At 56.6% G+C, this 12,134-nt stretch overlaps 2 protein-coding genes across 2 annotated transcripts; both read left to right on the top strand.

The window, feature by feature from the left end:
- Positions 1-2,374: 2,374 nt before the first annotated feature.
- On the top strand, positions 2,375-2,674 carry KVR01_006784 (uncharacterized protein; the record flags this gene model as incomplete). Its single annotated transcript, XM_044783380.1, has 1 exon — positions 2,375-2,674. The coding sequence occupies one exon, from the start codon at positions 2,375-2,377 to the stop codon at positions 2,672-2,674; it is 300 nt and encodes a 99-aa protein (XP_044644215.1).
- Positions 2,675-7,685: 5,011 nt separating this feature from the next.
- Positions 7,686-12,028, top strand: KVR01_006993 (uncharacterized protein). The gene has a single exon (XM_044782548.1). The coding sequence runs from the start codon at positions 8,412-8,414 to the stop codon at positions 11,541-11,543; it is 3,132 nt and encodes a 1,043-aa protein (XP_044644424.1). The 5' UTR covers positions 7,686-8,411; the 3' UTR covers positions 11,544-12,028.
- Positions 12,029-12,134: the final 106 nt, after the last annotated feature.

The raw sequence follows: 12,134 nt of genomic DNA on the forward strand, positions 1-12,134 counted from the left end.
CCCATTACTTGTGTTTTCTTTGTGTCCTTCCGTGTCTGGAACGCTGTTAAACCTCTGGACACCTGGATGCCAGTGATCGAGCTTCCGTATCCCAGAGGTGCAGATAGTTAATTTCAATCAGTCAGGTCTCGCAAATGTCTTCTAAGTGTCAAGACATCGTCCACATTTGTGGACGTGAATGGTGATTTCAAAGCTGGCCACAGACCTTGACGATGATTTCAGAGCCTCTCGAACGGACTGGGAAAGTCAAATACTAGCACATTGTGTTGCCAATTTACCTAGGTATGGTCACGATGAAGAAAAAGAAACGACTGGGTATTAATATTCTTTTTTTTTTGGTGTGACTTATCCCTTAAAAAACTGGGGAAAGGCGTAGGTCTGAGCCCAAGTTAATGCAGCTTTGACATGGGATGAGGTAGGCCCGAGGTGCGGTATCATTCGCGACGTTAAGAGGGAAGTGTTCTCCAAAAGATGCGGTCTCCAGATGACGGAACATACCCGGGGGGGAAAGGTTGAAGTTTCAATGAGAGTGACTGAATGATAGATGTGTTAGAACCCAGTTTTGGCTAGACAGCCATATCAATTGATCCACGCGCGCGGCCCCAGCACGGATACTTAGGTAAATGAGCTGATAAAGCGTAGATCGTCGACCACCGAAAGGAAAAAGTTGGACGACCCAGTATTTATAGTCCCAGATACCAACGCCGTCATCTCGACAAAGAGTCAGTTGCGCAACGATCTTCCCCACACAAAGGTGATCGCAACTAACCTGAGTCTCGACAACCTTGGAAGAGTGCAAGGCGCGAGGCGCACACCGCGGCTCACTTGCACTTTTCGCACGAAACATCCACAGCCCTTACAAGGTTCCGTCGTGCCAGCCCGGTGGGTACAACCCAACTTCAACCATCAGCCACAAGGTTGAGCATCCCAAGTAAATGAAGTAGCCCGGGTGCTCGGATCCAGATTCGGCCCCCAAAAGCTCGAAACCTCCAGAGTCCCGAGTCAGCAATGACTTCGGATCGGCATTACTGTGGTGCAAGTCAAATTCACGATCATACACAAACAGCAGAGCAGCGGGCCGGAGGTGTCGGGCGGGACGAGCAACTCTCTGGCATACATTGACGCCGGCGAGTAAAGACAACCGTCGCGCAACTTCCACACTCGGCGATGTCAATATGCCACGTGCTGTGGTCTTGACTCTGCGCTCTTCTTGGCCAGCCCACCGGGCTCCCCACAACTGTCTGCAACAGACAAGGCAATGTGCTTTGAAACGCACCGGCGTGAATCCTACCTAGGTAGCTGGACAGGAATAAATAGTACACAATCAATCCGAGAAGAGGTTGAAGTAGTGAAGTCGTCGATCCGAGGTAGAGAGACGTTTATTGGTTCTTGGAACCTTGGAAGGTGCCTGCTTTGGTACCGGCTGCACACCAGATAAAAATACCCACATCTCTAAAAGAAACAAACCGGTGGGGCGATGGTGCTACGGGGGTATTTCTCTTGGGTTTTTCTTTGCAGGGTCCACCAGCGTTGGACCCAATTTTTAGATAAGGTCCGCCTTGGCGATGCTTGGTTTTCCATCTCCCAAGCGCCGATGACACCTTCCAAACCTTCTCTCTCTTCCTTCTTGTATAGTCTGTCAAGGCTATCTCTACACCACCGAATCTGGTTGGCGTCAGCCCTATATTGTAGTATGCGGCTGAACGTGACACGGGTCGGTGGGGCCTGGCGCTTGGAAGTACCGCCGGAGGGCTCATATACACGTTCAGGCCTTGAAGCGCCTGGATGAGGAAGTGTCGGATTCTTTTCTATTTGTATCCGGAAGGTTGAGGTCATGGTAGAAGTCCACCAGCGGTAGAACTGTATAGCCTGACCGGGCTCTCTCTCGACCCGGTGCATGGGAAGCGGAAGCGACTGTCCGGAGCTCCGACAGAGACCGCTGGGTGAAGATCGCACATGCACACCTGCAGCGACTTTGTGACACCTTTACGGTCTGGGTGGACGATCGCTGATACCTAAATGAGGATCACCACCTTATCTGAAAGCATTACTTGGTACCACCCGCTTGGCAACCCAAGCAACCTGACAGCTCCTGAGTCGTTTAGCCAGGGCGGACCACCGCTACTTGTGCTCCGCCGTGGAATCTCAGGCATCGCGAGGGAAGCCCACACAGCAATGGAGCCGCACGGCAACGTGTATAAAATTCCTTGCGACCGCTCCTCAGCATTGAGTGGTCTCGACTTGCTCATCCCATCCGTGCTCATCAATTCTCAAGAACGCCGACGCCGACATTCTTTTCCGTCGTCCTCCAACACCGGAGTAACCAGCCGTCATTCACTCAGCACAGTCGCTACCACGTCAATAAACAGCAAAGATGCACTTCACTCCCATCATCGCACTTGCCGGCCTGGCCGCCGCGGCCCCTTCGGGCCTTGTCTATAGGCACAGCACCAATGAGACCGTGCCTGCCTACAAGGTCTCTCGCTCGACCCAGAGTGTCAACGACACCGTGCCAGCTTACAAGTTCTCTCGCTCAACTCTGAACGAGACCGTCCCCGCCTACAAGTTCTCCCGCTCGACCACGCACGACAACGTGCCTGCGGGCGTTAAGCTTGTCTCCCGCTCAGCCAACAACTTCAACAGCACGGGTCTCACCGTCACACCATCATCTTAAACATGTTAGTCCGACACTTGTTGGGAAATTTGAGACACCACGGCCGCCTATTTTGCCAGGCATTTGAGGATTTTTTTTAATGCGGATAACACGAGATTCAGACATGTACACGTTGGGATGACGGAATTTGAACCATGGAAGGATGGGGATTTGGGCCAACTTGCGGTACTCCCTCAAATATTCCTTCGGCAGTGCTTCCAAACACCAGATAACGGCCCTGGAGACATGCTGTCTGATCAATGTGACAATTGATATGGAATACGGCGTGCTCAAGATCCAGGAGGCATAGGGGAATCGAGGTGTTGGCACTCGTGATGAGGATGTTTCGATAGAGGGCTTTTTGGGATACTCCAAAGCACAGCGCCATGTAGATTGGATACGACGGCACAATGTATTTGACACGCAAAAGACTGCAGAGAAAATGAGATTAAATTCAACCACGTTTCGTAACGAAAATCTTGCCCGTATCGTTGTGAGACCTCACCAACGTACTGTTTTTGGACAGGTTGTTAACCTGGGCCAGGATGAAATCAACTTTGACATTCAAGGAAGCGGTCAGGCAGGGACCCCACTGAGGCTACCTCAGTCGACAAACCCATATTGCTGCAGTGACAAAAGGACGCCATCAGTTCCCGCTTGGTCGACGCAGCCCCCTTTTTTTTCTCCGAGCGATGAACCGCCGGCTCTAGTGTGCTCCGTAGAATATGTGCACGCACGCACGTGGTCCTTGAGGCCGACCAAGACTCCACACGGCGTGTCCACCATTTTCTGCTGCCAAATATGCTGCGACGGCCAACTTTCGATATAAGGTCAAGCCCAGGCTTACGGGGGACTTAAGGCAGCTTTGCTAGTCCGCACCTGCAAGATCGCAATCCCATCAAGCTTGACGGAACGGTGTGGTATCGGCCTCACTGGAGGACGACAACTACGCAAAGCTAACAAGACCAATAGTAACACCAAGGAACGAGGATGGGTCGCTCCCGGAGTGAGAAACGGGTTGAACGGCTGGAAAACATGCATTGGATGGGGCGACCTTGGTGATGCGAAAGGTAACACGCGCGATAGTGTGCTGAATGAGGTGCTGTCGCACACTCAATAGGAAAGCCGTGGGCGAATTCGGCCTCGGGACCAAGCGAACGGATGGACGGCCAGAGCACCGACCCAATCGGCCAGTTTGGCTCGGGAGATGGGCGATTGTTGAGTGGATGAGACTGACAAGCGGTATCGGGCGGGGCCCCGTGATCTGCCGTCCCGCGCCCTTGGTCAACGACGCCGGCCGATCGAGGCAAGGGAGGGCGATAAGTCTTGGGACGGGGATGTCTCAGCTGTCAGATCAAATAAGCATCCGTCACCAACGTGGGGACATGGGCAACCACAAGAAGGCAGAAGGGAGGTGCCTTACGGGCCTGGCGGGCGGGAGGCTCTTGGACGAGGCAAAGGGTAGCCTAGCCGCATGAAATACTCTCAGACTCCATGCTGGCGGGACCAAGCAAGCAGGGACACAGCCGGCAGATGGGTACCACCGGCTCGATCCTGCGATCATGCTCCCAATGCCCAATGCTCAATGCATGGTGTCTTGGCTGGTCAAGCTCAACCGAGTTGGGAAGAGTCTGCATTGCGACGCAGTTGTACTGGCAAAGCCATCATTGGCAGGGTGCGTGGGAGCCATGCAGTGGGGGTGTGAGCAGTGAGCACGCAGTCGTGGTGCCGAGGTCGTGGCTGTGGCAGTAGTTGTCGTCGGTTGAGATTTGGTGTGACGTCCAGCGCCGTCCTGTCATTGTCGAATGCTGCCCACCATCTTCCAGGTCGGCAGCGGGTGACATGGCGACGAACGTGACGGTTTATTGGCGGTGAGCGAGGAGGTGTGGTTGAAGAAGCAATTACGCAATGCAGTAGATCACTCATCAGCAAGATGCCCTGCTCTCCAGCGGTACTGCGTATCGATGAGCTTTCAGTCTGTCAGTTTGGATCAAGTGGGATGAAATGGACGAGTGTGGGGAAGAGAGAGGCTGGGCTGGGATGTGCAGGGCTGGCAGGCCAGTCCTTCCTTCCCGCCTGGAGCGCCTCTGCCGTTTTTAGCAGGACGGCAGGACGCCTGATGGCTGGAAGGCGCGGTCACGCAGGCAGTCAGCCGGCGCCAGCATGGCTGGACCTGGCACCCCTGGCAGGTTTGTCAAGCAAGTGCCGAGTGGGAAGATCGACCCTGCAGGCCCGCCCAGAGACGGTTGCCCTGGGCCCTTGTGATTTGCTGCGAGCCCGCGACTGGGTGGGCCTGCGGCTCTGGTGGGCCGATGGCTGCAGAGATTGAAATGCGAGTCGGAATTGCTCCTGATTTGTAGCAGTTGTAGTAGTAGTAGTGTACTAGTCTGCTAGTGAAGGTTCGGAAATGCCCTCTCTTCTTATCATCACAGCAAGCACCTGGTGGCTGCATGCGGGCAGCCTTGAACGGCGATCAGTAGTATTTCTTGACCCTGCATCGCTTGGCGGTGTTTGACGTGGGTGAACAACCCATGGCTCACGGCTGCGATACATCACTGTGCACACATTGTACATAGTCGGACAAGGTCATCGGGAGCTGACCCGACCACTGAGCCGATGACTGAGCGGTCAACCGGGACTCTGTCGGGGCACCAACCATGTCTGCCATGCTGCATGCTGCATGCATGTCCCTCTACCGAGTACCATGGTTAGACCTTCGAGGTGGCGGGCAAAGAGACCTGATAGAGTCGAGATGCTCCCCTCTAATGTGATGGCGCTGCTACCGTTACCTCCATCTGCCCCTCTGCTCCTCTAGCGCAGATATACACAGTAGTAGTGGTAGTATCCGTACATAGTGGTAGTAGGTCAGCGATAAGGCCATGTCTCCTCACTCTGCTTTCTCTCTACGGTGAGGTCTCGTTGCGTCGCGCGTCGCAGGCTGTCAGGCAGGCATGGCGTCAAGCTATCCCTGACAGATGTTATTCTGTCCCGCGACTGCCCGAACAAATACTTCCCCTCATGCAGCCATGTCGTGCTTGTGCTACAGTCTCGTCGCATCTCCAGTGTCCATCCAGTCTTGCCAGTGTCCCTGCCTGGCTCCCAGCTGCCCGTGCATGAGTCTTGACAGCAGGGCTTGACTTGGCAGGGAAGACAAGTGACTGCAGGCTAGCAAAGCCTGGCTATGCAGGTATGCAGGTATGCGGGGGCCTGGGAATCTGGCAACCTGGGAATCTGGAGAAAGTGGACGACAGATCGCGATCCGTCGTCGTGCCCTTCCAAGGTTCCCGGTTCGTCACCGGGCACTCTTATTACCGCGGCCACCAAGACAAACGGGCAGGATGACGGATAAAGAATATGGCATCGGCGGGAAACGAAACATGCTGAGCCTCCCGCGTCCACGAATCGCCAGAGCCCCAGGCGGTTGACCCTGCTGGCTTGGCCTCATTAGCCGGCATTTATGCTTTTTGCTCGTTCCCCCGAGACTAGCGGCACTAGCTGAGCCCTACGCAGGACCGACGACGCCGGTGTTCCTGGCCCAGCAGCCCAGCAGATACCCAGTGCAATGTCTCCCGGATATACGAGCGTGGATGAGGGGCGTGACCAGCGGGAGCCGGGAGAGGGCGAGTTCTGCCTCCAAGGGTGGACCTGTCAGGCGTCGTCTTCTTCACCAACATGGCATAACACCCTCTCCGTAGTACGCACAAACGGTTGTCTTCTTCCTAGCTCGTGCCCCAGGGATCTTAGGCCCCACGCCGTCCACGGGCGAGAAGCCCTGGGCCGACAGTTCCAGTTCCAGCTCCAGTTCCAGGGCTTCTGGTGCATGGCCTTGTTCATGCCTGATGTCAGTCCTGGACCTGACCAACATGGGCAGGCAGGCAGGCGGGCAGGCGGGCAGGCAGGCAGGTTTGGCAGGTCACGAAGGGCGTTAAGAAAAAAAGCTTTTTTTTCCTGCCCTCCCACTCCCCCAAGAACCAACCCCTGTCGTTGGAATGGTCCAATTAAGCGAGCCGCTATACTCCGTACTATGTAGGCTTCGCAAATCTGCAGCAAATGCGACCGAGACATCAAGTTGGCAGGCTGGTGGTCACTTCCAAGTAGATAGATACCTAGGTATTCTAGGTATTTAGACTACCTTGGGACCAAGGCACCCCAGCACTTGGGCAAGAAAACCCATTGCACGGGCGACCGAGCAGCAGTTGCAGCATGGCGATTCGAGGATTCGAGTCATGGGGCCCAGGGCCGTTCAAAGCAACCGTGTTGTTCGTGCAGAAGGGAAGGGACCTGGGAGTCTGGTTGTCTGGGACCTGCCTGGGGCGTCAGCTATGACCGCCTCGCGCTGACTGCATGCGGCAGGAGGTCGCGAGCACTTGTTAGCCGGCTACCTGTGCGACCACAGTGTCGAACACGGCCGTTGGGGGAGCTAGCCACCGTTTGTCGCCCAAGCGTTGCCAGTGCCAGTCAGCGCGCACCACATGGCTGCCATCCTGTCTGCCTGTGTGCTTAACAAGTACTTGAGTGCTTGAGAATGTGCCGTCTCCAACAACGGCGGCGTCTTGGTGTCGTCACCATCACAAAAAAAATCAACAATACAGACCTACCACCTCTGCATGGTGGGTGCATGCTGTAGAAATCCCGAATTGCGGAGAGCACACTGCCAGGGCAACCAGGGCTGCCAGGCAGGCCAGGAGGCTGCCAGGCTGGTAGGCGATCGGCAGAGGGCTGACAGACCCCAATCCATGGCCAATATCTGAGTGGACGATGGCCGACCAGGCGGAAATTAATGGGGCTGCTTGTTGCGGTTGGCCCCCGCTCCGCGAGGCCTGGCCCCAATTGCATTGCGCACACCACTCGTATGGACGGAGCAGGTGCACGCTCTGCATGCTCTGCACACACTGCACACTGCACACAGCGTCTGCCGCCGCTCGAGCCCGCCCGCCCGCACTGTATGGGCCACTTGTATCCGTGTATTCCCCTGGGCCGACCCCCCTCACCCCCGTTCTCTGTCTGTCACAGGCGACAACTTCGCCTTCTTGGTTTTTCTGCCCTGCACGCACCGAGCCTGCGGTTCCTCCTTCCCATCCCAAATCCAGCTGCACTGCACCTGAAGAGGCACCCAATCCTCCAAAATCTCAGCCGCGAGAGAGGAGGAAGCAAGCCCGCCGCAGCTGCATTCTGCATTCTGCATTCTGCATTTTTGCATTCTGCATTTTGCATTCGCATCGTTGCTTTCACGCAGACATTACGGACCTCCCCATTATTTTACCAACCCACCCCCGTGCTCTCCACCGTTCGACACTGTCGCCTGTCGCCTGTCGCCTGTCACTCCTTGGCCTTGTTCCCTCCTTTTGCCTCCTTCTGTTTCTGTGACTTGTTCCAGTCCCAACCCTCTTGCAATCACCAAAAAACAGTGGACCGGCTGGCGACGGGACCGAACCTCACAGCCCAAACACCGCATGTCTGGCTCGCAGCACGACACCACCCACCCTCCTTTATGCCAACCACAGCCAGCCTCGGAAGAGAGCTGAGGTCCACCGCCAGATAACAACAACCGCCGTCCCGACCGCGGCTGCTGGGCACTGGGTAGGCGCGGCCACGAGAAACGCTGGAAGGACTCAAGGACAGAGGCGCGAGTGGCCGAGGCCTGGCGTCGAGCCTCTTGTTGCTGGTGAACCTCTGCTGTTGTTGGTTGGGTTACTGCATTGCCTTTTGCTGGCCTCGGAACTTGTTCTGGGACCAGTGGAAGGGCGGGAAACATCGTATGCCTCGCGCCTCCTCGGCTAAGCGACAGCAGGGAGCGGCCAGCAATCGCGACACTCGACACGAGAACGGGCTTGTAGGTCCAGGAAAGCGCATCGTCAAGCAAAAGAGCAGGAACGAGATCAGATCCGATGGCAGCCCCCGGCCTCACCCACAGTCGTCATCCTCCGAACACGCCGCTTCCCTGCCGCTCCCCTCGCCTCTCCCGAACTCCTCAGCCACCACCCCGTGTGCAAACGGGCACGCAAATGGGAACGGCTACCTCCACGGCTCCGACGACATGTCCCTCGACACTGCCCGCCGGCCCTCGGTAGCCGCCTATTCCGAGTCCTCCTCCTCCGAGTCCGTCTCTCTCACCACCTCCCAGGCTGCCGCTGAGGATGCCCACCGCCGCATCGACGTCAATGCTGCCAAGAACAACAATGTCCACCGAGACACCGGCCTCGTCGACCTCGCCTTCACCGTCCTCCGGTCGTGCCCCCTGCATGACACCATCGCCATCCTCATCATCCTCATGCAGCTGTCCCCCGTCGCCCTGTCCAGCATCTACATGCTCTTCACCCTCCTGACCTTTGTCCCGCCTGTCACTACTAGCTCCGGCCTCAGCCTCACCGAGATCTTTGATGGGCCCGGGGCCCCTAATTTGTGGACCCTGGTCGGGCTGGACCTGTTTTTCCTCATCGTCTTCGCCTTCATGCCCCTGCAGGATCTGATCCTGGATTTTGCACAGGTCGTGATCGCCATGACCTTGGGTGGTGGCGCGAGCTCAAGAGCGGGCACCACGCACAACATCTTCCTTTGTGCCGGTATCGTTCTGTTCAACCACTTCGGTCATCACCAGGCCATCAACAGGTATTCCAATTTCAAGACATTTTTCGGGGGCCACTGGGGCAGCCAGGATGCCGACGACCTCAAGCCCGTTTCGATAAGCTACGAGAGGAAAGGGCCAAAGGGGCTCTTCCGGAGCACCTTGGCCATACATATACTTGTACAGGGTGTTGTTCGCTACGTGAGGGAATGGTATCTTCGGCGCGAGAAACGCGACCTGCTGTCCCAGAGTCAGTCTGACCCAGAAGCTGGGAAGACACCGACTTTTGCGGGGGATTCAGCCACGGATGGCGGGGGCAACCCCCCTCCGGACGTCGCCGAGGCGAACAGACAACTTACAAGTACAACTATATCGAACAAAAAAAGGAGAAAACAGAGTCATCAAGTGCGCGTTCGACAACCGCTTTGGGCAGCTTTGGCGAGCACAAAGATTGTTATGGTGAAGGAGTACGAGCTCTCACATGCGGCAACCGAGTCTGCAGGATCCAATGCGACAGACATTCACAACCTAGGGAACGCCCCTTTCAATACGCAGCCGGAACAGGTCTGGATTTGTTATGTTGGTTGCGACACAGTCTGCTTCAACACAAGCCCTTTCCCGGACCAACCCCCCACTGAAAATACTGACCAAGATAGCGATGGCAAGGGGCCCTCATACGTGGACACCTCCAAGCCCTTCTATGTCAAGGTTAACAATGCTATCTGGCAGCCAACGCGGATCATGCCGATAGACGATGGGGAGGAGGAAGGGGTCCAGGGCACGAGGTGGACGGGCGATATTTTCGGTCTGACGCCCATGTCGAATTATGAGTGCGAGTTCGTGAGCACTCGTACCGGCAAGGCCATCTTTTCGACCAGTCTCAGGACCATTCCGGCGAAGATCAAGGACAATGACGCGTTGAAGGCCCCGGCACCTCGTTCTCAGTATCGGCACCAGTCTCCTGCGACAACCCTGAGAACCTCAATCGCCGGCCTGGAACAGAAGCTGAATGATGAGAAGGCCAGGCTCAAGTCACTCAGGAGGGACAATAACCGGAAGACGAACGCGCTCAAGAAGGACATCGACAGGCTGACCTCGGCGGTGCAATCCGCCGGTGGCAATGACGAGAAATTGAGACAGAAGATCGCACAGAACATGACACAGCAGAAGCAGGCAGAACAGGCAATCGCAGAACTTCAGGAGCAGGTCAAGGAATTGCAGTCGATCCCGGAGGAAGTTATGGCAGACTATCGTAAGAAGCAAGGCCAGTACAATTCGGAGAAGGGCCAATTCGACCAGGCCAAGGGCGCGTTCAAGAGCTTCAAAAACTCTGTGGATCAAGACGCCAAGGCCCTGGACGATGAGCAGACGAGCCTGCAGGCCAAGCGGACCAAGATCGCCGCTCGGCTCAACAAGGTTGACGGTGAGCATGCGCGCATAACAGATGCCAATGCCCGTGGCCTCGATGAGGCCGACCGCCGCCGGCAAGAGACAGCCGCCTTCGAGAGCGAAGCTGCCCGCAGGGAGAAGGATTATGCCGACCGTCTGGCGATCGCGCGCGCCCACAACGAGGACAAGAAGCAGAACGCAGCCAACATGGCCACCATGCTGGCAGGCCTGCTCAATAACTTCAACCAGGCCGAGTACGCCGCCTTCTACGAGCGACAAGAGGCCGCCGCGTACCACAACGCAGCCTCGCAGTGGCCACAGTACGCGCAAAACCACACGTGGTCCCCCGCAACCTCCGCAGCACTCCCGAACGCGACGCTCGCGACAGCCCCCGCGCCTAATCAGCTGTTCTCGCATGGTTCCTTCCCGCAGTACCAGCACCCGTCCCACGTGCCATTGCCGCGCAAGTCCAGGGGCCGCTCCTCGTCCATGCTTAGTGACGTGTCCGGGTTTACGCAGTCCACCGATGACGACAATGACGGCAGCAACGGCTCCACAAACAACAACAGCAGCGCCTACATCAACAACGCCATGATGAGGGACGGCGGCGGCGCCAGCAGCAGTGCTATCAACGCCACCGCCGCGCCCTTCCTCCCGCCCTCGCACACGACCACCACCTCGGCGAACCACAGCCCCTTTGGCCAGTACGCGTACCCGGTGGGTGCTAGTACTAGTGCTGGTGGCGACGTGCGGAGCCCGCCTGGCTTCCCGCCGTTCCCCACGCCGGGCGATGTTGCTCGTAAGGTATCTGGCCCCGGCTCCAACTCTGGGACCGGGTCTGGATCTGGGTCTGTGCGGAGCGGTGTTGCGAGCACTGAAGGGAGCAACAAGGATCCGACTAGCCCTTATCCTAAGAAGGGCTTGTTGAGTGTCTAGTTCTGCCTGTCTTCGTTCTTGTCGTCTGCGTTGCTGTCTGTGTTTTCGTTGCATCTTGCGCTCGGCTGCGACTCTCTTCCGCGGTGTTTCCGTCCTGCCAACACCCAGTCACCGTCTCCGTCAGCCTCTCGTCGACTTGGCTGGTGTGATGAGTGTCTGGGAGTCTCGTGAAAGAAGTGGGTCGGAATGCTGTTCGTGCCTGTAACAACTGGATCTGCTGCTGCTGCTCATGCATCATGGGAGGAGCCTATCTGTGTCGACCGGAAGGAAAGCCCTGGGTGCCCGGGCTTTGGTCTCGGTCTATGTCTCTGGCCTCACCTTGGATCTCCGTAGTGCCTATCTCTGGTGGTGGGCGAATGTGTCTGTCCATGTTCATAGGTAGTTCTGGATCCCCGTCGTCAGCTAGCTAGCTTAGAGTGTGAGATTTGGTTGTGCCAAGCAGGGTTGTGTCGAATGCAAGCTGAAAAGTTTTCTTGTTCTCCTTACAATCTGCCTCTTTTGCATTAATTTGTGAGCCCGTGAGATTGTGCACGATTGTCACTGTGTGATGTTGTATGTCTTGCCCGCTGGGAGTGATGCCCCGGGTGAGAG

The sequence above is a fragment of the Diaporthe batatas genome (genome assembly GCF_019321695.1).
Source record: "Diaporthe batatas strain CRI 302-4 chromosome Unknown Contig00007, whole genome shotgun sequence".
NCBI classification, from domain to species: Eukaryota; Fungi; Ascomycota; class Sordariomycetes; order Diaporthales; family Diaporthaceae; genus Diaporthe; species Diaporthe batatas.

Coding starts and splice junctions, on each gene's coding strand:
- KVR01_006993 (XM_044782548.1), top strand. CDS start 8,412: ATGCCTCGCGCCTCCTCGGCTAAGCGACAGCAGGGAGCGGCCAGCAAT.